Raw genomic sequence first — 23,413 nt, forward strand, 5'->3', positions numbered from 1 at the left:
TGAAAGCTTAATTAGGCAACGGTGATATTTCTGGCTCCCTGTTGTAGATCAGAGTGAAGATCACTCGTCTCCCAGGGAAGACTCCCCGAGCCTACCTTTAACAGCCACGACACTTCCTGTTGCTTCCTCACCAGGAAAAATATATAAAGACTAGGATTTCTGACTGTAATGAACATCAAAGAAATATTAGTTTCAGCCAACCAGATGTATAAACTTTGCGTAAATGGAAATTCTGCCATGAAATGACAATCTTGAAAATACTGTTGTTCAGCAGGAAAAATGAGGCATTACACTGGGTGTGTATTGGTGTGCTGTGTTTTGGCAAGAAGAAGAAAAGAGAAGATAGCGGGCAGAGCGCCGGGTCTGTCGATTATTGATTGAGATTGTGAACTGTAAACTGTAGCACATACGACTTTTGGCAAGTTGTCCTTTAAAATGCTATCAATCTAATAATCACATATTCATCTAATACTTACTGTAAATACTGATCACCATGATGATCACATGAGGAAATAAAGCTGTGCGTTTGATACTTACCGTAACGTTTGTATGTCACAGTGGATACAAACGTTTATCGACTTGCTCGTCCCTGTCAAGCAAGTCACAACCAAAAAGGCCCTGCTATACAACCAAACATCTTAGGATCCTGGGAGAAAGAAATGCTAACAGCTTTGTCCTTTTAAGTTGCATTCTACTAAGCTTAAAAGAAATAATAATAAAAGAAACAAAATAATAAAAGACCCTGAACATGTGAAAAAAACATCTCCATCAGGCCTTAAACATGAGAAAAGCTAAACTAGAAAAGAAAACACCTGAGATGTCAGCGAGACGCATGGGGGGCACTAAGCACATCTTACTGTAGAGTGGTCATCTCAGTCAGCGACGGCTGCGTGGCCTTCAGGTAGCTGGCCCGGCGGGCCTGCATCTTGGGGGAGGGTTTGGGACTCCCGTCCGAGTCCCCGCTGTCCTCCTCGGCCATGGCTTTGACGTAGCTGCCGCTCCTCATCCTCCGACAGGGGATGTCGTCCTCCTTCCCCAGCGGGGAGAAGCCGCTCCACTCGTCCTGAGGCACCTGGGGGCCGGGCGGATGGGACAGAGGAACACTGTCAGGGGGGTCCACTCCGCTGCTGTCTGAGTCCCAGCCACCAAATTGGCTAGCTGAACTGTCCTGATGGTACATGGAGGCTACACAAACAGCTTAACATGCCGCACAACAACAAACAAATGGGATACTCTGCGAGATCGGGCATCCAAAAACACAGGCTGGACTAAACACACACACATCCATTCACAGCTCTCACACTAATGTGGTGCAGTCTGTTGGCTAATTAGCAGGAGCAGTATAGGTGTATGGGCTTTGAGTCAGTCTGAATTTCCTCTCTGGCTAATTCTCACATCTGCTTTCCAGGAGTGTGTCCATACATGAGCACAGGAGACAGCCTACTGTGTGTGTGTGTGTGTGTGTGTGTGAGCATTCATGTGTATGGGTGTGTTTGTGCAGTAGACCCTAAGGTCTGATTGTTAATTGAGAAAGACTTTGCAGTGCAGTTATAAATACACAAAGTGAATGCACATAAAGATGTGGAGGAGGTTTGGAGAGCAACTGAGTGGAGGTAAAGAGATCAAACGGGATGTTAAGTTGAAGACTACACAATAAAAATACAACAACGGCATCCCTTTTTCCTCTCCCTCTCGTGGTTCAATGAAACTCTTTTGGACTGTGTTTACCAGCGTTTTTTTCATTCATCTGTTAACTACTAGCAATCGAGTTGTTGTGCTTGAAGAATTTAACGGCAAAATATCTTTCTAGATATCGTGACCTGATCTCTCAGGTCCATCCACGGACCGTGATGTTGTGAGCGGTTTAATGTAGAAACAAAATGAGTTCCTTTATTAAACTGCTTTAAACACAAGCAGAGGGACATCTAGCTCAAAAATGTTGGAGTGAAAGCAGACATTTCTACGGCCGATGTCTCCAACATACCTGTGAGATTTCTGCCTCTAACCCAATACAGTTGATGAGAATGGAATTATATTATTGAAAGAAAACACCAATAAAACCCCTTTCGGTTTCCTTGACGTGATAGTACTGTCCAACAATCTGAAGAAATGGAAACAATAAAGACAAACATCCAACCCATTCCCTTTGAGGGCGGATAGTTGATGTGATTGGCTAATTACTACCTTCATATAATAACTGTTCTTAATGAGTTTGACATGGACACATTTGAAAATGTCCAAATATAATCTAAGAAAAAGTTGCATGTACAAATTTCACAGTCCGTACGATACCATATGGAAGAAATGGGTACTAGTAATGCAAGTAAACGGGATATGCAAAGTCACTTGCTGCTCTGCATGTTTGGGACTCAACAAGAATATTATGGGGATGTTATACAGAATATTAAATTAATCTAAAGAACAAAGCATATGTATAATCTTCACAGTAACCAGCAGGGACTAAAAAGAGTGTCTTCGTTCCCTTTCTTCTTTCCAACATTATGGAGGATAATGGCGTCCAAATTACAGAAGGGTGGCGATTAAAACTACAGGCTACAGCTTTTCCATGCAGTCCCGTGTTATCATATCTTTCTCTCAGCGCAGGTGGGACTAATAACAGAGATGAGACTCGATTCCATTCAGCTGTTTCACATAGGGTTCAACTCTGCCCAGTGGCCTTTCTGTGTGGAGTCTGCATGTTCTCCCCGTGTCTGTGTGGGTTCTCTCCGGGTTCTCCGGCTTCCTCCCACAGTCCAAAGACATGCTCTGGGGATCAGGTTAATTTGGGACTTTAAATTGCCCGTAGGTGTATGAATGTGAGTGTCAATGGTTGTATGTCTCTGTGTTGGCCCTGCAACTTATACTGCACTCACTGTATATGTGTGCATTGCAACATCTTCGGGCAGTCTAGGCCACACTCTTAATATTTCTGCGTAATTTTCTGGTTTTAAAATAAAAAACCCATTGTGTGAATACTTACTGTAAGGCCTAACGATCAATAACTTCTTAGTTTGACGGACAAACACTCTGTCTCCCAACCCCATTCCACCTCACCCAATTACTTGATTTCAAAATAAAAGCCTCAATAATTATCTGTATCTTAACCTTGAAGCTCAGAATGAAGCTGTTTTGTTGAAATATTTATTCATCTTTCAAATACTACTACAGCTGCTACTAATATCACTAGTACAACTAGTAGTACCACTGCAACTGATACTGCTATTACTACTAAATGACTTCTAGTAGCAGTACTAAAAATGCTACTACTAATAGTGACCCTGCAACTGATATTAGTACTCTTACTATTACTGCTATTAATACTACAACTAGTACTTTTAATACAAACATTACTATGACTAATAGTATTAATACTACAGCTGATCATACTAGTGCTACTACTAACACTATTACTTCTAGTTTTTCTACTGCTATTGATACTAAACATACTACTACTTATTCTACTGTTAGTACTACTAGTACCAAAATTACAACTACTAATAATTTTGCTACAAAAAAATACATTTTTTAAAACTCATCTCAGCTTTTGTCATTTCTGTATTTTCAGCAATATTTAGATTTTTTTCCAGTATTTTTTATTTCAGTATTTTTTTCAAATTCATTTCAGCTTCTGCCATTTCTGTATTTTCAGCAATATTTTGATTTTTTTCCAGTATTTTTTATTTCAGTATTTTTTTCAAATTCATTTCAGCTTCTGCCATTTCTGTATTTTCAGCAATTTTGTGAAATTCATTTCAGCTTCTGCCGTGTTTTCAGCAATTTTTTTGTAATTCATTTAAGCTTTTCTCATCTGTGTATTTTCAGCAAATCTATTGAAATTCATTTCAGCTTTTCGGTTGTCTGTATTTTCAGCAATGTTTTGATATTCGTTTCTGTATTCTTTAGCAATGTTTCTATAGTCATTTTTGGCTTTTCTTATTTCTGCATTTTCAGCAAATCAGTTGACATTCCTTTCAGCTACTCCCATTTCTGTATTTTTAAAAATTAATTTCAGCTTTTAGCTTTCCGCATTCCATTTCTTATTCTGTTCTACTCTTTTGTTTTCCAGTTATATTTTCTAATTTATATTTCTTGTTAATTTTTACGTACTGTGTTTTACGGCCCTCTGGCCCCCATGTCTCCTTCTCTATTTTCTTGTTTGCAGATTGGAGACGGGTGGAGCTGGAGGAGACCCGTTAAGGTGACAGGTTGCACCTGTGGGTGGAGCTAGCCAGGTGTTAAAGTTCCTGATGCCCAGCCCCCAGAGTATGCGTTTTGTTTAAGTACACCTCTCAACACCTACACTTCTGATATGCATCCATGCATTTCCACTACACCCCTCATATGCCTATCTTTACACTTCACCAGTTTATTTTCCGTTGTATATTCATACTTTGTTAGTTTTTGAATAAAACCTTTGTTATTTCTTAAAGTCAACGTGTGGACTCCCTTGTTTGTCACCTTCCATGAGCCGGGTTATGTACGTTGAGCCTCAAAAGTAACCAGTCAAATTCCATGTACGAGTATGAGTATGAGCAGGCGACAACATCCGGTTCCGCTGAGATTTCTTTAGAAGTGCCTTGAAACATGCATTCTCCCTAGTGACCACCAGGTCCTATAGAATTTTCCTATTGTAGTCTATAGGAAAATTACTCTATTTCCCTTTTGATTTATTCCCTCGGTAAATATTTTAAACATGAATGCATGGTCCCAGTTTTGAGTTTGAAGTCTTCCTCAACACAGCATGATGCATCATTTAGTTAAAACCAGTACATTTAGAGTCAGATAGACCACAATGCAGGCGATGCTTTACTGCAGGGCTACTAGAGTGACAGATTGCTGCCGCTAGCAGAGACGTATCTCTACGTCAGGGGTCTCAAACTGGCCACGTCCGGCCTGCCTGGGCGTCCGGCGCGGCCTGCCGCCGAGGGACCGTAATGGTCTGGACGCCTGCTCTACGTCAACCCATTGCATTCGACATGTTGTAACTTACATTCACGGGCTGACAACAATGCAGAACCCATAGTCCAAGATGACGATGGTAAAATATGTGCAAAGATATTGCACATATCTAAAAATACCTTCTATTGGACATTTATTGACATTGCTGCAGCACTCTCTCTCTCTCTATACTGGACCAATTCCCGAACGTGTTTCCCATTAGTCACTTGATACAAGCACTCGGAAAAACACTGGAATTCCAATTAAGAAAACATTTTTTTTTCCCTCTGACCTAACAGACGTGTACACGTGTTTTTCTGCATGTGCTCTTAAGTCTTAAGGCTGCTTAGGCTCAACGAGGCGGACAAATTCACACTGTACTGATAAAAATAATTGTGTGATTAGCTGAGATCAAGCTACATGACGTCTGTACTTGTATCATATAATCCATACATATAACCCACTGCATGTCATTAGTTAATCCAATTTGAGCGTGCTCGTGCGATGTGGAGCAGATCCAGCCCCCTCAGGTCGTTGAGGCCGGTGTGACAGATTGACAGAAAATAACAGAGACAGACAGACGTTCTCACTGATTACATGTGAATCACAGAGAAAGAGGCTGAGCCGATCTGGCCGGGCTCAATGTCTGCCTCTCTCTCGCTCTTTATCCTCTGTGTGACGTCAAAGAGACACAAATGAGCAGTTTGGCTATAAAAAGCAAATGCGGGGAAAGGACCAGCTGCAGTGGCATCAGCAGCGCCTCTCACCCACGCATGGGCCTCGCTTCCACTGCAGCTTGATGATGCTTCTGCTGCGGTGCCGCCGCTTTCTGCGGGTCTCACTGCCTCTCCGAGGCTGTTTGATCTTTCTGAGCCAGTCCCCTTTTAAGAAATAAGTCACTGAGTCTCTACCAGTGAAGCTGTGTGTACAGTGCGTCCTGAGAACCAACCATGTGTTATATATTGCCGGCTGGAGATCGTTTCCATGGCAACGCTGGGCTGTTTTCATGGCTTAAGGCAGAAGCATCAGAAATAACAGGTACAGCCGCGTTAGAGCCGCGCTGGCAAGACAGATGCTAAAGATAATCATTTTGCAAATAAAGAGAGTGCAAAGAAGCTCGTCTTTGTGATCAAATTCACTTGGAGTCTAATCTGTAGATTAAACAACCTTCATCTGAGTAGTATTGGAACTATTCTTAACACCGACATGACATGTGACAACATGTCCACACGGCAACTGTTCTTCTGTCTGTGTCCACCTCATCAGCGTTTTCTACAGCCTACATATGCACTGATGGAGCAATTGCCCACTCTAAATAAAGAAATATTTAACAAAGGGATGTCACATGGACATGACATATTTAAAGATGTTTGTAAATACATGAATAAAAAGGCTCTTTCTCTTGCTCTTCTTAGTTGATGCAATGACAAAAAAAGCTTTTCGCTACACAGACTTTCAAAACCGGAACAAAAGGTGTGGGCTTTCACTTTGTGTCCCCGCTTCAGGCATGATTGCAGTGTTTCTGAATTATAAATGTCTGTATCACAGTTAATAAATGAGTCACACTGCTGCTTGTTGAGACTGACGGCAGACAAAGCGTCGGATCCTCTCTCTCCGTCTCTTGCCCACTCCAGGTCTACTGATACTGAATTAGACAAGAGACAGTGATCTGTCCCATGAGCTGGGGTCAGAGTAGCCTCAGTATGTGCAGCAAACATCCAGGTCAGAGAGGTAACCGGCAAGATCAGGACCAGCGCTCGGGGGCTCTGCAGCCGAGATAAAGAAAAGCCACCCTGCACGGTTCAGTTGCTCATTTGAATGTTGATAATTGTGTTGGTAATGCTAATATATGTAATATATGTGTGCGCTATGATATTTTCTCATAACAAACAGACTCACACACACACACACACACACACACACACACACACACACATTCAAACACAGTATAATCCCACACAGCACAGTACATGTAACAAAGAATACCAGCAGGTGCTGAGGAGGCTGTTTAACTTTTATAATTTACTCCTCCCTGGAACCAATCAAACTACATCCTTCAGCTTCTCAGTAGCTCCCAGACTCAGATAAACAGAGAAACTTCATTGTTGGTTAAATAAGTACTGCAAAAGTGACAGCTACTTACTCCACGTTGTGGCAGTCAATACTGTTTGGATTAGATTGGCTTCATGTACTGTGTGACGAGTTTAACTGGGAGTTTGGTCTGGATTACTGAAACAGCCGTGACAAGATCTGCTGGATGATTCACTGACTTTTTGTGTGTAACAATGAGGCCTGCGTTTTAGAGAGCATTTCCAAATAGATAGTCGGCATCAATGTTGACAGTAGCTGCAGTCTTTTTCTTCTTGTTGCATGTCTTTTTATTTTCTGTTAAAGCCATGAATCACTCTTATAAGTTCCCTCACTTTGAGCAACACAATTTGTACTTCTCTATTAAGCGGAATGCTAATAAAGCCTATTGAAAATTGAAGTGCCAAACATGTCCAAAGCCGTCTACCTCCCATATGCAGTTAAACGCCTCCCCAACAGTTTGCCCAACACAGCACTTCAAAGAACAGCACAGCTCAGCAAGGCGGAGGAAAGTAAAAATGTAGCGAGGAAAGGAGAGGTAACTGGTAGAGAGGCAGGAAGGGAAGCACTACTAAATAGAAAATGAAGCCTACAAACAGGAGAGGATGCCGTTCTTCATGGGTTCATGTCATATACCTAGCATTCAGAGAGTAAGGCTGCTACTGGCTCTGCACTTACTTCTCTCTTCAACTTAAAAGGAGGAAAGAGGAGGAAGAGGAGGAGGAAGAGGGAGGCTCCCCAAACCGAGAGGAAGTAAAGGAGAGGGTGGGGGGGTGGAAGTGGGTCGGTGGGTGGCAGAGGGGAAAGGGAGGGAGGGGGGTGAGTTGGGTGAGTGAAGGAAAGGCGGGAGGAGTGGGGGGTGGAGGTGGCGGTGGAGGTTCTTGGGACATCAGAGTGGTGGAGAGGTGGTGGGGAGCAATGTTCCCTCTAAGGCTGTGGATGCACTACAACGTTTGTGTATCAGCACACCGTGAACACACAATGAGCTGACCATCTCTTTTAAGTCAAAGAGTTATGGGGCACTTCTGAGACACTTTAGATTATCACACAGTTCCATTCCATTGCTGGTTGTTTTCAGTTAACTTATCTGTGGGGCCCTTTATGTGGCCTTTAGGAGTTTGATTTAAAGCAATTTTTTCAAAATCCCTGAGCATGACTTTTTGCATCAATAGCCGTGTTTCCATTCAATCGGCGAGCGACTTATGGAGCCCCAGAGGACATGGGGGTTAGAGCGGCTGTGGCTTCTGTTTCTGGGCTCTAGAAAAATCTGATCAGACCAAATGACCTGTGAAGGAAACATTTGAGATTCAGCTTTGTATTCTCCTCATCCCGTCCTGGTCCTACTTCTTTAACCACAGGTCGCGGAGGTGCTCTGTATCACGCATCCCTAAACTATTTCCTTTCAAACCCTTTATTGGGACTTAAAACAAGCTTTTCAATGCCAAGGAGACGTGTGAATGAGGCGTTTTTCCATTACACTGGTTTGGTGTGAATAAACTACACTACGCACAGCAGAGTTTGTTCAGAACAACATGAGGAAAGTCTTCAAGAACTTGTTTGACTTGGTAGAGTTAGTTTCTCTCCCATATCAGCTAATATTGGTATGTAGTGCTTAATGCAGATTGGAGATGATTATTGGCTACAGACGCTGACGGCAGAAACAGCTGATCCGTTGCTAGTTGAATTTGCTAAGTCAGAATTTTGCCTCCCTTGAGCCATCAAATCTTATTGGGAAAAAAAAACTGCATAGAAACAGTTCTGAACAATTAAGGAAGTTTTATGGATTTCATAAAAAGCTTCCCTAAAAATATAAGAATGGAAACACGGCTAATACAATAAAATTGCTTGATTTCTCACATATTTAGTAACCAAACGCAGACACAGCCTGCATTTCCTGTGTAAACTCTATGCTACATAATAATGTCATTTTCATAACACTTGGTCGTATTATTCCTGCATCCAAAATACTAATTTACGGTGAAGACTAATCTGTTTGATTATGTTGTTGCCAACAGAGCAGTTTTACACTTCTTTGGATTATTATTGTGTACCAAGCTAATTATTTGAGATTACACTATTAATATTAACAAAGTAAAAAGAGACTTTTCATTCATAAATTCACCTTGAGGCTACACAACGTTTTCAGTTTGGTTACTTCTTTAGTACTGGGTTAGGGTTAGAGCTTAAATGATTTGATGATTAGTCGATAAACCAAAAATATGTCTTTTGGATGAATCAAATGCTTTAAAAAAAAGGACCAAATGGTATCTGTTGTTTGTAATAAGTGCGCCCAACAATTTAATTAATCCAAATTACTTTTTGGGGGGCATGGCTTTTCTGGATGGGCTGTCAGTGTTGCTTGCTTGGATGACTTGTTTTATCAACCTACAAAGCTAGTGTTGCTAATTAAAGTCATTGGAAAAGAGTTATCAACACCGGGTTGGATTTTGAGGATAATCTTTTCATAATCTTTTTAGTTTTCAAAAATTACCAAACCCAACTGTAGTAGCCTTCTTTATGTGTTTTTATATAAAGGCCAAATATCCTCAATTTACAACTGCTGTATAAAACATACTTGTTGCTTTTCTTCATATATGTGATCGTAAAAATTAGAATACTCTTGGATTTTGGGCAGTTGAGTTAGCCAACATAAACATTGATAAGAGCAATTCTGTGGTCTGAGATTTGGAAAATCAAACAAATCATTAATAGTATCATGGAATAATTAATCAACATATTAGTAAATTAATAATACAAATAATGGTTATTTGCAGCCCCAATGGTATTTCCTAAAACTACTATCTGCTTAAGAGGTTTTTAATTTCATCACATTAACTTGGTACATTTAATTACAGCCCTTCTATTACCGGTTCTAGTGTGTCCCCAGCTTTGGCAAGCAACATCCAGTCAGGGTTTCCTGCCATGTGAATCTGCAGTTTTCATTCCAGCCAAACACTAAAGCAATGAAGTTATGCAGATGTGTTAAAGAAGATCCTGGACTTTGACCTGAAAGCAGCCCAACAAGCTGCCATGCACATCCACAGCGTTGTCATGTAACGCTGCATAAAAGGCTATTTTTGCATCCCCCTTGTTAACATTCCACCCCAAATCTCAATCCCATAGAAGCAGAGAGTGCTGGGCGCTCTCCGTGGTGCTGAAGTAGTGACCAGATTTGTGATTGTGCTCTTATGTCTTAGATGAATAATATAGTAATAATATTCTCAAAATTATACTGTATGAATAGTCAATGATATACCATATGTTAGTCTATGTACAAAGTACTTAGGGACAATAGCAACATGTAGTTCTGAAAGACTGACAGAATGATTGAGACGCACTAATGTAGGAACTGTAATCATAATTGACTGTCTCAAGTACTCTGGATGTCTGGCAAATAGCCAGAATAGATTGTAAGAGGCAACATACTGCTCTCTGATTGAGGGGGCAAAATCACCACATCAGCCTTTCTAACACAGGTCTAGCTTCTGATATAAAGTCTGAACATGGGTTTACTTTCAAGTGTGATGATACTTAAATCATTAGAATCACTTTTGTTGTAGTTGTCTCAAGACCCATCTGAAACTTTCACTAAAGGCAACCTAGAGATTTCATCCACTTTGTCTGAGCCACTTCAAATTTTGACAGAACAATCCCGAGGCCTTGGTGATTAAAAGATATTGATCCCTTCTAGCACAACATAGTTGGTCTCTGTATGCAGATACAGGCTATTTATCATGTAGCTGCATAAGAATGCTGTCACTTGCAATGTTTCTGGTTTTAGTATATTTTTCAAATAAACCAAATCAAAATTGTTGCAGGTCAACCCTGCAAAACTAGTACCTCATGACTTATAACTGAATGTGCCAGAATAGCAGCTGTGCACGTCTGGGAAATAGTGGCAAAATTTGTCAAAACTTCAGAATAGCCACTCAAGTAATGGATTCCACCGATTGTTTTGCCCTCCTCTAACTGACACCATTCTTCAGCAAAGTCAGAGAGTGTAGTGTTTGGTAGGACTGAAAACGTGGAGGGTTGCAAGACTGGACATCACCGATTTAAAGGAAACATTGGTGAGGAAAGTAAGGTGTGCAGAAAAGGTAGGCAAAAGAGGGGGAAGGAGAGTGAATCGACTGGTTTTGGATGGGAGTCGGGGGAGGAATTAGTTACCTGTAAGAAATGGCAAGAGCGCTCCTGCAGCTGACTGCCCTTAGATTTGACTAGAGCTCTATCTAGGTTTAGGTAACTGGCTCCTGCGCTGGCTCGAGGCTGGTTGTGGCTGCTGTTGTTGGTGTAGACCTCTCTGGCCCTGCTCACCGTTAGGCTTGACGACCATGCCCCTTTCTTCACAAGGGGCCCGTCCACAAGACCCAGAGACAGCAAGGGGCCACTTCCTCCAACGACACCGCCACCGCTGATTTTGCTGCTGCCACTAACTGGCACACATGCCGACGACGCCGCGTACTTCACATCGTTGTTGCTCCGGGAGACTTTGAGTGCAGAGTGGTGGTGCGTGTGGCCATGGTGTGCGTGGGTGTGGGCATGAGTGTGTGTGTGCTCGTTGAGGGTGCCGTAAGGGTCCATCATGAAGTATTGCTGGGACTGCGAAGAGGAGAGGGGGATCTGGGGGAACTTGTCCTGGCTGTTGCCGGGGTACCGGCCCATTGTCATGGCGATGGGCGAGGGGGAAATGGAGGGTGAGGGTGATGGCGGAGGTTGGTGGTGGTGAGGGTGGTAGAGACTCAGCTCCCGTTCCAGGTTGTCGTCTGAGCTCCAATACCCGGAGCCCGGAGCAGACGCTGAGCCGTGGAGCTGGTGGTGGGGGTGGTGGTGGCTTCGATGCTTGGGCTCCGCTGACCGACAGCGCTCGCGGCTCTTGCTGCGCTTCCGCTGGCGCACTCCCACTGGTGGGATCTCACCCTCCGGGTTGGCCCTTGAGCCACCACCACCACCTCCTCCTCCACCACCACTACCATTAACGCTCCCGTTATTGGCCCCCTTGGAGTTTTGTGGGTGGTGCGGCCCTTCCAGTGAATGTGACTTTGTGAAGAGTTTTTGGACTGAGTGGACCAGGTGACGAATTCTGCCTGGGCTGTCATTGTTGTTGTGTTGCGCCCCCACACCCCCACTGTGGGCCAGCACTCCTCGTTTGTACTGCAGTGTGTGGTAGCCATCTCTGGGGAACGATGGCTGGCGCTCAAACGGCTCTGGTACCCGGGTGGGCGTTTTGCCCCCATAGCCCCCTCCACCTCCTCCTCCTCCCCCTCCTCCAACTATATATGGTACCATGGCCATACACTCATCCTTTACCTCAGGATGGTGGGATGAGGAGGTGGAGTGGCACCTCCTTGGGAAGGTTCCGTATGGGACGATGCTGTTGCTTTCAGAGGGGTACGGGGTTCGCTGAGCGTTGTAGTAGGACAGCTCAGCTTGATGCGGCATGGGAATGGGCACAGGCATGTCATTCTGACTGATTAAATATGGCTTGCGGTCAACATGGTGACCCAGTAGATCATATGATGGTTCATAGGAGACCACGTGATGGTGACTCCGACTACCGGACAGGCCTTTCATGACAGGGGGGGAAGGATGGGTGGTTGGAAAGAGGAATGGTATGGATGAGAGCTGCCAGGCAGGCCTGTGACCAGAGAAGGGCAGCAGGAGACTGTCCCTGGAAGGAGAGCTGCAGACTCTGGAAGACAAGAGAGGAGCAACAAGAAATTGTTAATGCGAAGCAATACATTTTACAACAAAACAGTTTATGACAGTGAGTCCTGTGGCTTTATTTCAATCTTATTAGTGTTGTGGATATAATTACTTTTCTACTTTCGACTTAATGATAGCATGCCCATGTGCCCCATAGTCCTGCTTCAATGTAAGGTGTCTAACTCAAGGACAGTATAGTCCACCCACTCGAGATTGTTGCAATATGGATATGGAGCTATTTGATAAAATATTATCCTTAAAATATTATTATAATTGTTGTTATTATTAGTTATTGGAAGGAAGGAAGGTAGACCATTGGTTATATCATCACCTTGTTTTCAGTCGATAATGGCCCTCATTGGTTCATTTAATGACCATGAAAATGTTGTGGCCTAATTTTATCAATCTGACTTGATTAGCTTGATGGATAAAGAGCAAGTTCCTCTGAGTAGAAAAAAATTAACAAAAGGTGTATTTGGCCACATAGTTAATTTGTTCATGTTATTCAAGTTATCCTAAATTAGCATTTAGCAACTCTACCAGGGGCAGGCCATCAACACGTTCCTCATTGCTAAATGTAACGTGACAGGTTTAAACATGTGGTTAATATTGTGAAACGTTTGCATTCCCATGCAGTGATTTTCAAAAAGTTATAGCGCCACCTATTGGCAAAGGGAAATGCAAAAGTTGTAAACTTTGATTAGCTACTCATAGCCCGTTTATCTAATCAACCTCAAATTTGTGCAGATAAGCCTTAAGACTTTGATGGTTGTTCAGGGTGAATATTGGGAGTTTTTGTTTTGTTTGAATATTCCTTCTATTTATTGCACTTTCTAGACGCTATACTCCTCCCTGGGACTTTGTCACAGCCAGCTCAAATTTAGGTGGAACAATCCCAAGGCCTTGGTGATTAAAAGTCATTAAAAACGTTTTGTTTCGTGTTACGGTGTTGCCATGACAAGCGGTTAACCAGTCAAAATGACTAAATACGCTCCAATCTTTACTAAACCTGGAAAACCTCAAATTTGTGAATAAAAGCCTTAAGACTTTGATGATAGTTCACTGTGACTATTGGGGGTTTTGAAAAACTTTGTTGCCGTGACAACACGGCCATCACATGAAAGTTCAAGCAGATATTTTGGAGCCTTGGCAAACTCCAAAACCTCTGTCAGTGTCCTAGGTAATAACATTACAGAGCTGATGTGGGTTTTTGGCTCAAAAGTAGCAAATTGCCTCCATAGCCCCCCTGGCAGTTTTCAACAAAGTAGCCCCAGCATCCTGTTTGACCTATATGACATATGTATAACAGAGAGACTTAAAGGCTCTTGGCTCCATGCTCCAAAATGAGTAGGAAGTTGGTTATAACTTTCTAGATGCTCTACTTTGACGAACTCCTCCCAGGGACTTTGTCACAGTCCCTTTTGACAAGGCCTTGGTGATTAAAATATATCAATAACTTTTTGTTTCGTGTCCGTTACGCTGTTGCCATAGCAACCCATTCTTCAAGGTCAAAACGGAGGTGCTTTTGAGGGACTTAATATGCTTTGATCTTTACTAAACTTGGAACACACGTTCACAGTTGTAAAAAGATGGTTACTTCATATGATTTCCATGCTTCCTAATGGCATTTTGGCTCGATAGCGCCCCCCTACACATATTCATAAAGCAGCCCCAGCAACTGCTTTCATCCAGGTGCACTCATTTAGAGGTCAGAGCTTTGACAGAGTTGTGCATATTCCTCCAGTATATCAGCAGAATAGGCATGAAAATAATACATCAAGTTGTTCAAATGTCCCACTGTGACCGACATGACTGGATCTCCACATCCTCACTGGAGAGAAATGATCCACTTGATAAAAGCAGAGGTCTGTGCAGGCACTTGACCACAGCACTGCTCTCTTCAGGGAGCCACCAACATTGTCCTACAGCTTCAAATGTTGGTGACTTTGTTCTTCAGAGACACATTCAGTGTGTTCAGTTCGTTAATGTAATTACATGCTGACGCTTTTGTCCAACGAGACTTACAATAACTATAAGGATACAAACTCAAAAGAACGAGAAACAACAAGTTGTGTAGTCTGAAGAGGTGAGTCTTTAGTTTGCGGGGGAAGATGTAAAGGCTCTCTGCGGTCCTGATGTCATCAGAGTTTGGGGTTAGGCCGCATATATAACTGTAAAGCGGGTTAGTGTTAATAAAAGTTTTTTGCATTGTGTAGTCGGTTTCGTTTTTTGTAATTTTATTTGTAAAGAGTTATAATGGTAGGGAAAACACTGGGATGTCCCATTTGCTAAATAATACTAATGTTATGTCTGTAGCAATTTCCCATTTGAATTTTGCCAATTTTGTACATATTTAATCCAATTTACCAACAACCGTTTTGTTCTCTTATAGCCCAGGTGTCAAACTAAAGACCCGCTGGCCGAATCCAGCCCCCCAGGGGGGTCCAGTGCGGCCGCCGGATGCATTTGCTATGCCATGCATTGAGAATTACAAAAAGACATAAATTGCATTTCTACAATAGTAGCTGCTATTTCTAAAAAGTCCACTGGGGGTCGCACACTGTGAGTGAGCGCATGCGTTAGACCAGGGGGACCAGGTTGTTCACTAACGCGGTAGATCACCTGCGATTGGGGAAAAAAAAATCACGTCAGGTTACCACGTGAACAGTTCTGACAGACGAGAGGCTCGTTGTGTCATTTTTATATTGATTCGTTTTGCGCTCCCAGTATGCAGTGATGTTGTTCCGTATTATTATTGCGGGCGAACTGCCCAAGCGGGATGGGGGGTAGATCGCCATGACTTGGATTGAAAAGTTGAGTGACAAGTAGCTTGCGGGCCAAAAAAGTGTTGGGGACCCCTGCGTTAGACCTTTTCGACCACAGCGTCACTCCAGGCAGCAGCGCCATCCTCCCTTCACCGAATATTCTGGATCACAAGCAAAGTTGCCAACAGTGGCAAAGGTTTTTCAGCCGCACCCTCGCTTTGTAGACTACTGTATATATGTATATATCATATATTGTGTATTGTGTATACCATTTTTTTCATATCTGCTTAGAGTCACTTTGCTTGAGAGCCCTTTGGATGCTTACACACTATTTACCTAATTTACTGCGTCCGGGTAGGATCGACCAAAAGCAGTGTGAAATTGGCCCTTTCGTAAATCTTGGGCATAGCTCAGGTGAATGTCCCATCTGTAATTTCTAGCTACTCTATATCAGATGATGATGCTGTCCAATCTTTAATGCAGTATTTTACGTATTTGGGTCAAACGACAGAGTTATTTATTTGTATCTATTAACTGCATTTTAGTTTACCGTGGTCATTTATGGAAAACACATCTGTGAACATCTGTCAAATGTTTTAACATGAAATAGAGCTGCAACAATTAGTCGACATAATCGGCGATGACGATTATGAAAAATTGTCGACGCGTTGTATATAAAAAAATTCAGAGCTACTGGTCTTTTTCATTCGCCGTTGCAATACACCACAGGAAGTGGTGGGGGCTGTATCGCTTCCATTGTCTACATGCACCAAGGCGAAGAACAAGTTTATCAAGTTGAACGTGAGCGAAAAAGCGAGGCGGAGACTTTTAAAAGTCTGACAGTATTTCATCAGCAAACGGTTTCAGTACGGTTTCCGCACGCTCTCCTCCACACAAAAGCGGTAAACTTTGGGCAAAAACTGCATATATCAACTCAAATCTCACACACAAGGTCTCCATGAGGCCCAGCTAGGGACTGAGAACAAGCCATGCTTGGGGTAAAACCAGACCTCTGAATCACGGAATTAAATTGGAAAGGTGGGGGCTTGATTCCAGAACTGGAACCAATAAAGCCAAACATAAACACAGGTAGAGGAGAGATGATGACTAAACATATTAGTCCTTTTTCAGTGCTTTTTTCTTTTCTAGTCAGTGGACGGGGCCAAGCTCTCCAATCATCTTGCTCTTATTAGAGCAGATAAGAGTTTTGAAAGAAGTCCCGTCGCTCAGATCTTACATAACCGTGAGTTCACATCTCTGGCGATTCTGGGAAAAGGCTGCAGGGTTCAGACTGCTAGCCAGGCAGTTTTTTTTATCACAGATGAACCACCATCCATTTGCGGTGGCGTTGTGGGAAAGGTGAGTGTGTGTGCATGTCTGTGTGAGATTTGTCTGTCCTGCTTGGCCTGTGACACAACTGCTTAACACAACCTGACAATTTCACTGGTAGAATGGCTGCATCAGTACAACACAGTACAAGGTCAAACAACTACACGTATATAACGGCTTGATATTTCACACCTGGGAGATGTGATTTCATGAAATCTAAGCTGGTAGCCTGAGAAACCCACAGAAAAGTAAAGGTCACAGCTTAATGTCCATCAAAAGAGTCCCTCACAACCATTGTTGCTAACGTGTGGGAAGATTAACTAATTCTTCTGATCATGAAGCCTTACCACCAAGAACTCCAAATAAACTGAACAAGTGGTCTTAGACAGTAGTGTATACATCCTGATTACCCACAGAACCACTACTTACCATTCTATAATTAACAAATAAAATAGGAGTAGTAAGATATGATATGAAGGCTATAGGTTTATTATCTCATTAACTAAACTTATAGAATGAGTAGTGTAACTGAACATCATTGGTTTCTTCTATTTCCATCAATGTTTTGTAACTGAATAAATCCTGAATCAAACACTGGATGTGTGCTCTTTGGGTGATTATGGGTTGGGAGTCCTGGATTACTGTCTGTAAAGACATTGTGCTCTCAACACTGTGTCTAAAAATAAAACGCAACTGAATTGAGGGAGGAAGTGATTCACTTCAAATGATGTGTTAGTAAAGTCAGACATTACTGTGTAAGGACTAGGTCTTAAAAATGCTGCATTTTTCCCCGACTAGCACAATATACCTTAGATTACATCACAAAGGACTTTAAAAAAGAACTAGAACAAATATAAAGTATGGGTAGCTGGTGGTTAGTCATTTCAAATCAGACTATGTATTGCCACTATTTAAGAGGTACTCATAAATACAGTGGCCTTTGAGAGTAGGATGAAAGGTTAACAAGGTAACAATCTCATTGTTGGTAGGTACAGAGCATCTACATTACGTATCAACGTTACGTATCAAACATGGACCAATTAAAATCAAGATATTACTGACATCACGACACTGTGCAATAATTAAGCTATATAATAACTACAGATGTGTGTGTGTGTGTGTGTGTGTGTGTGTGTGTGTGCGCGTGCTTGTGCGCCGGATCGTGCGAGAGAGTAGTAGTAGTGATATGTCATCCTGATTCAAAATCTCTTGATTTCGACCCTATATATTTATATTTAAAATATTTATTTGTATTATTATTATTATAATTACTTTCATCATGAACTCAATTTGTATTGCGTTTTTGTAGAACTCAAAGTCAAGTACATGATCCATCACTGACTTCCCGCCAAAAACAATTCACCCTGTTCCACCTCCTAGAGCCACAAACGTTGTGTTGAAGTTGTTCTGTAATGTTGAAAGGCTTATTTGGGAGAGCACTGGATCATAAGTGAATGATCCATCCTATATTTAAAAGATCTATAGCACATGGTCCAAACTGCATGTAGCCTCAAGAGGACGTAACCTGACCACTAAATACATGTTCTACTTGCACGCCGGCATTGATGTCAATCTTGGTGCCATATGCGGCTTGGCGCCGGCTGAGGGCCTTATTATTGACCCTACCGAGAGTCAACTGAAAGTGACTGAACGATCATGATGCCTGAATCAGAGCTCCAACATGGCCCATCAATCACACCGTGTCTCTTCTCAGTCATATCAGAACGAAACCTCTGCAGTTCTGAAGGAGAATTAAACAAAACGAAAGAAGACAACCGAAGCCGCCAACAAGAACCGGAGTAAACTTCTGTCATGATGACTCAGTTCTTGTTTCCTTACACATTGATCACCAGGAGGAGCCGAACTGGAGATTAGCTACTTATACAACTGACAGTTGAAGGTACATTTCTAGAAGGAGAGGCGAGAGAAGCGGGGAATATGAACAGAGGTAAAGCAGCAGACGGAAACAAAGTCTCCAATATGTTATAGAAGGGAGGGAATACCAGATAAAAGATTGACGGCTGATCCCTATCCCACCCCAACCCATCTTATACCACCACCTCCTCCTGCCTTTTTCAAAGAGCCATATGTGCCAGGCAGCCTGGGCTGATGCTGTGTGTAGGCGGAAGGAGAAATGAAAATAGGGCTGAGATCAAGTTATTTTAGGCTAAATGGAAGCTGGCGAACAAAAAGCCTTTGAGTCACACTCTGAGGGTGGATACCAGCACCGAAAGCAGACAGGATACTCATCGAATGTAGCTAGATCACGTCTACACCGGGCCACAGAGTGGCTAACAGAAAGAAGAATATTGAAAAGCGCCAATAAGGACAATGACAAATATAATTGAATCCTTTAAACTTCTTAGAAAAAACTGTTTTAACAATTAAGCAACTACAAACCATTGGCATTATTCCCCTTTAAAAACTATTCATATCAGCAGTGATGAACCCTTTTCAAACTGATTCATTGTGATGGAAGATGGAATATCAGGATCCTATCGACCGAAGGTTTGTAACACTGTGGACTGTGATTCTTCTATTTGGACAAAAACAATTTCAAAGGTTTAGTGTGTGAATTATACACTTTCAATTACTGCTGGTTAAAAAAAATGACTGAAGGAAATACAATAAATATCAAGACACAGCTAAAAAATTTGAATGCACCATTAGAAGATATACGTATACACCAACCATCCGAATCTTTGCCATTCAGTTGCCATCCCTAAATTGTCAGGTTATGGTTAATAAAAGACTCAATGAAATACCTACATTATATTTAGCAAAAAAGGGATATATTTAAGGTAAATTTTATTGCCTGAATAAAAGAAAGCAGATATTCCAGTCTAACCAATACATCTGTATAAAATGACTAAAAACGCACCAAAAAATATATGAATTACATACAATACACACAAAGTATTGTGACATAACCGTATCCATACCACCGACTGCTTGTTATTCTTGACCACCGTTGCCAGTGTCATGCATTTAAAAGTAAATTAGCACTCATTTGAAAGCTTAATGAAGGCTAAGTGTAAGTTCAGTCAGGACGACAAGCTGGGACATCCTGTTCTTAAATTTAAGAAACCGTTTCTATAAACCCATCGAATCCTTGCTGTCAAACTGTAAAAACTGTTCTCTCCGCTCCTGTCAGTCGTTTTTCCGGCGTGCATCAGACGCAACTCTCCCCCACTCAAGAACATGTCCATCAGCAGCAAAGAGCCGCCTATGATAGGATTTACCACCATATATATAACAATGCCTAATGCCCAGCATCCCTACCATTCAATTATCCTACAGCAGGATAGATCTCCAAAGAGTCTGCACAATTCATATTCATTAGCATCTAATAAACTATTGTTGATCCCCCTGAACTGAAAGTTAATTTGGCTCTGCTCTGAGTAAATTAAACACGCAAGATGAAAAGACGCTTTAACATCTGACTTCAGCGACATAGTAGTTCGATAGTCAATATGCTATCATATGGGCGGATATTTTGATGCACTTACATACCAATCAAAGATTTGGACGCACCTTCTGATTGAACTGAATGACACCTCGAGGAAGCCATTAGAGTCGAACTGAGTCTAATCAACAAGACACACCTTGTGGGGTGAGTGTGTGTCTTGGAAGAGTCAAACAAACACTAGACTCTTACCCAGGAGACAGCTGTGAGAGTCCCGTGAGGAACCTAGTCAAGGTTGACTTATTTTTGTTTTCGTCATTTACAGCGATCATATTTTAGCCTATCTAAGTAATTGTGTTAATAAAAATAATAATACATTTTATTTATAACGCAGTCTTCATCAGCAGATCTCAGAGTTTGAGAGAGATGGCAAAACATGAAAATAAACAACAAAAATAAAGTAAAAGCTAGTAAAAACATAAGGGAAGAAAAAAAACTTAAGGTAGAGTAAAAAATGCCTTCTTGAATAAAAATGATCTCAGGCCAGTTTTAAAAGAGTCCAGTGACCGTACTGCCCTCAGGTGGTCAGGGAGACTGTTCCACTTGGCGCTGCCTAGCAGAAGGCCCGGTCGCCCGTGGTGAGCAGTTTGGTGTAGGGACCCAGAGGAGTGAGCTGCTTGCAGATCTGAGGGTGCGGGTGGAGATTTGGGTGAGTATTTCTTGCAGATAGGGAGGTGCAGTGGATGATGGCTAGTCCACCACCGCCAGAGCTGCGGGCTTTCTCATGTAGTTATAGCCAGAGGGACATGCTTCATTAAGCACGGAATAGTCCCACGGTGGTAGAAGACAGGGGAGGAAGTCTCGGCAAGCTCCGTATTGCACTGCCATCCACTCCATGTTTCCTGTTGTGCCTTGGATTGGGTTTATTTTGCTTCCTGATTCCACATTGAAACAGCGGCGCAAACCTCTATGGATGTAGCCAAGGTCGGTTTTACAAAATCCTGCACTCCCGACAGCGGGCTACAAACTGTAGGATATCAAAAACCCCACTGTCTTTAGTTATGTAATCAATAACGCAGCATTCAGTTTAATACCACATTGCACCACTTCAAACAACTAGTCAACTTGAACGCACCAGAAGACCTCATGTTGTGACGGCCTCTGTGTGGTTCAGTGAGGCCACTCTGTGGGAGAGATACCTCTGGTAGTAGCCATCTTTGTCCAGAGTTGATGGCAGATGCCAATGGTGATCAAGCCCCACCTGATTGGACTACACGTCTCGCTTTTCACTGCAATCCAGATGTCAACCATGGCCTGATTACCCTGCTTGATTTATTCAAGTTATACGTTAGAAAGTAAGAAAATGTTTAGTTGATTCCTTTGTTAAATAAAATTACTTTTGATCAGTTACGCTGCCTCGTTCCCTCTTTTGTCATGGCCCTTGAGCCAGGTTATGACAAAGTGGGGGCTCATCCAGTCTTGGTGTTTGTGTAATTTGACATGAGCTTGTTACTGTGTTTAGGTTGTTGGGAGCGTGGCAGCTCGTCGGACTAGTAAGAAGCTTTTGTCTTACTTTGGTTATGCTTCGTTGTTCGTTTGGGGTAGTGCTGTTATATGTTGGTTTGGCGGGTTGAACAGTGTAAGTGAGGGCTTGTTTTCTGGCATCTGTATTTACCTGGTTGGTGTATTGTATGCCAATTGTTTGTTGTGACTGCAGTAAACCGGTGATCTGGGTGTCTGGTGTGGGTCCTTGTGTGCGTACTATTGATTATAGTGGGTGGAGCTTTCTCCTGTAGGCTGTAGCGACGGTCCACTTTTGGGCTTGTTGAGCAGATACTTGGTAGTGTTGTGGCCAACGTGGGTGAAGCTTTTAGCTTGGGACATGTCCGTGGTTTTTCGGAGGGTCGCTAGTGTGCTAGTTGATCTCCCTGGCCAGCGGTCTTTAGTGCATAAGTACCTAAGGTTGAGTTAGTTAGCTGGGTTGATCTAGGTAGCGGGGAAGCTCCATACCAGGTAAGGGTTAATCCTCTTAAATGCGCATTGGGAGGTGCACCATCTTGCTAGATCTGTTGCTGTAGTTTTGTTTTGCCAGTTGTAGTTTGTTGTAATGGCGGAGTGTGATGCGTTTATTGCGGCTCCGTCGGAGGAGGCATTAGGACGTTGTACTAAGGAGCAGTTGCTGAAGATTGCGGAGCGCTTCACGGTAGTGGTAGGCGACAGACGCCTTAAGGAGAACATTAGGGTAGTTTTGAAGGCTGAGTTGAGGGAGAAAGGTGTGTTGGCTGGGGGCATGGACGATGGTTCTCCAGTCTCCACAGGTGCGTTTGTTCAGACTCAGGGCTTATCATTTGATCAACAGAAGGCGCTGTTGTTGCTTTAGCTTGAGCATGACACATGTAAACATGAATTGCAAATGAAAAAGCAGATTGAGGTGGAGAGGATTCGACAAGTAATGGAGCAGCCTAAATTGGATCTGGAAGGGCACAGACTGGCGCAGGAAGCTTATTCATCGTTGAGTGCAGAGGACAGCTCAGGGTATGTCATCATCAAGTCTGCAGTGTTAAAAGCATAAGCCCATCGCCAATGTTTCAAGTCCTGGGAGAGACGTAGTGGTCAAACTTATATGGAGTTTGCTCGGGACCTGAATGGTCATTTTAAACATTGGTTGGCTGCGCTAGAGGGTCTGTGTGATCTTGTGGTTTTGGAGCACTTCAAAGACGTGCTTCCTGCTTACATTGCAACATATGTTAGTGGGAGGCAGTGTGTCACTGCGGCGCGTGCGGCCGCATCGGCAGATGAATACTTGTTGCTTTTTAAGGGAGGTTTCAGGGAGCGGGCTACGACCCATGAGCGTTCTTGGAGGGCTGGTGTGCCAAAGTCGGAGGTGGTATGGCGAGGTGATGCTGTCCACAATAACTAACTACTGTCATGAGACGGGTCACTGGAAGGTTGATTGTCAGCTGCTGCATTTTAAAAATGCACAAAACAAGCCGACCACAGGGCCAAGCGCAGCTCGAGCCGGGGCAGCAATCCAAAGTCTGCCATGTTCCTGTTGTAGTCCAACACGGGAGGTAGGCGAGGCTCCCAAGTGAATCCGACCGAATTCCAACTAAGGGAAGTTATTCCAACTCTATGGAATAGCAAAACGTTTAAAAAAATAGCTATAAATGCCATATAAATCACA

General features: G+C 42.7%; 1 protein-coding gene across 5 annotated transcripts in view; it reads right to left on the reverse strand.

The window, feature by feature from the left end:
- LOC120815930 (disks large-associated protein 1) overlaps nt 1-23,413 on the reverse strand; it is an 82,319-nt gene that overhangs the window by 35,245 nt on the left and 23,661 nt on the right. For 3 of the 5 annotated variants that reach the window (XM_040171037.2, XM_040171035.2, XM_040171039.2), the window contains exons 3-4: nt 11,194-12,715; nt 858-1,072 (exon numbers count right to left, since the gene is read on the reverse strand). In XM_040171037.2, the coding sequence (XP_040026971.2) occupies nt 858-1,072; nt 11,194-12,597 (1,619 nt within the window). In that variant the 5' untranslated portion in view covers nt 12,598-12,715. The remainder of the gene's footprint in view (nt 1-857; nt 1,073-11,193; nt 12,716-23,413) is intronic. The other 2 variants (XM_040171038.2, XM_040171040.2) reach the window with 2 other exon arrangements.

Source organism: Gasterosteus aculeatus, chromosome 3 (assembly GCF_964276395.1).
Source record: "Gasterosteus aculeatus chromosome 3, fGasAcu3.hap1.1, whole genome shotgun sequence".
NCBI lineage: Eukaryota > Metazoa > Chordata > Actinopteri > Perciformes > Gasterosteidae > Gasterosteus > Gasterosteus aculeatus.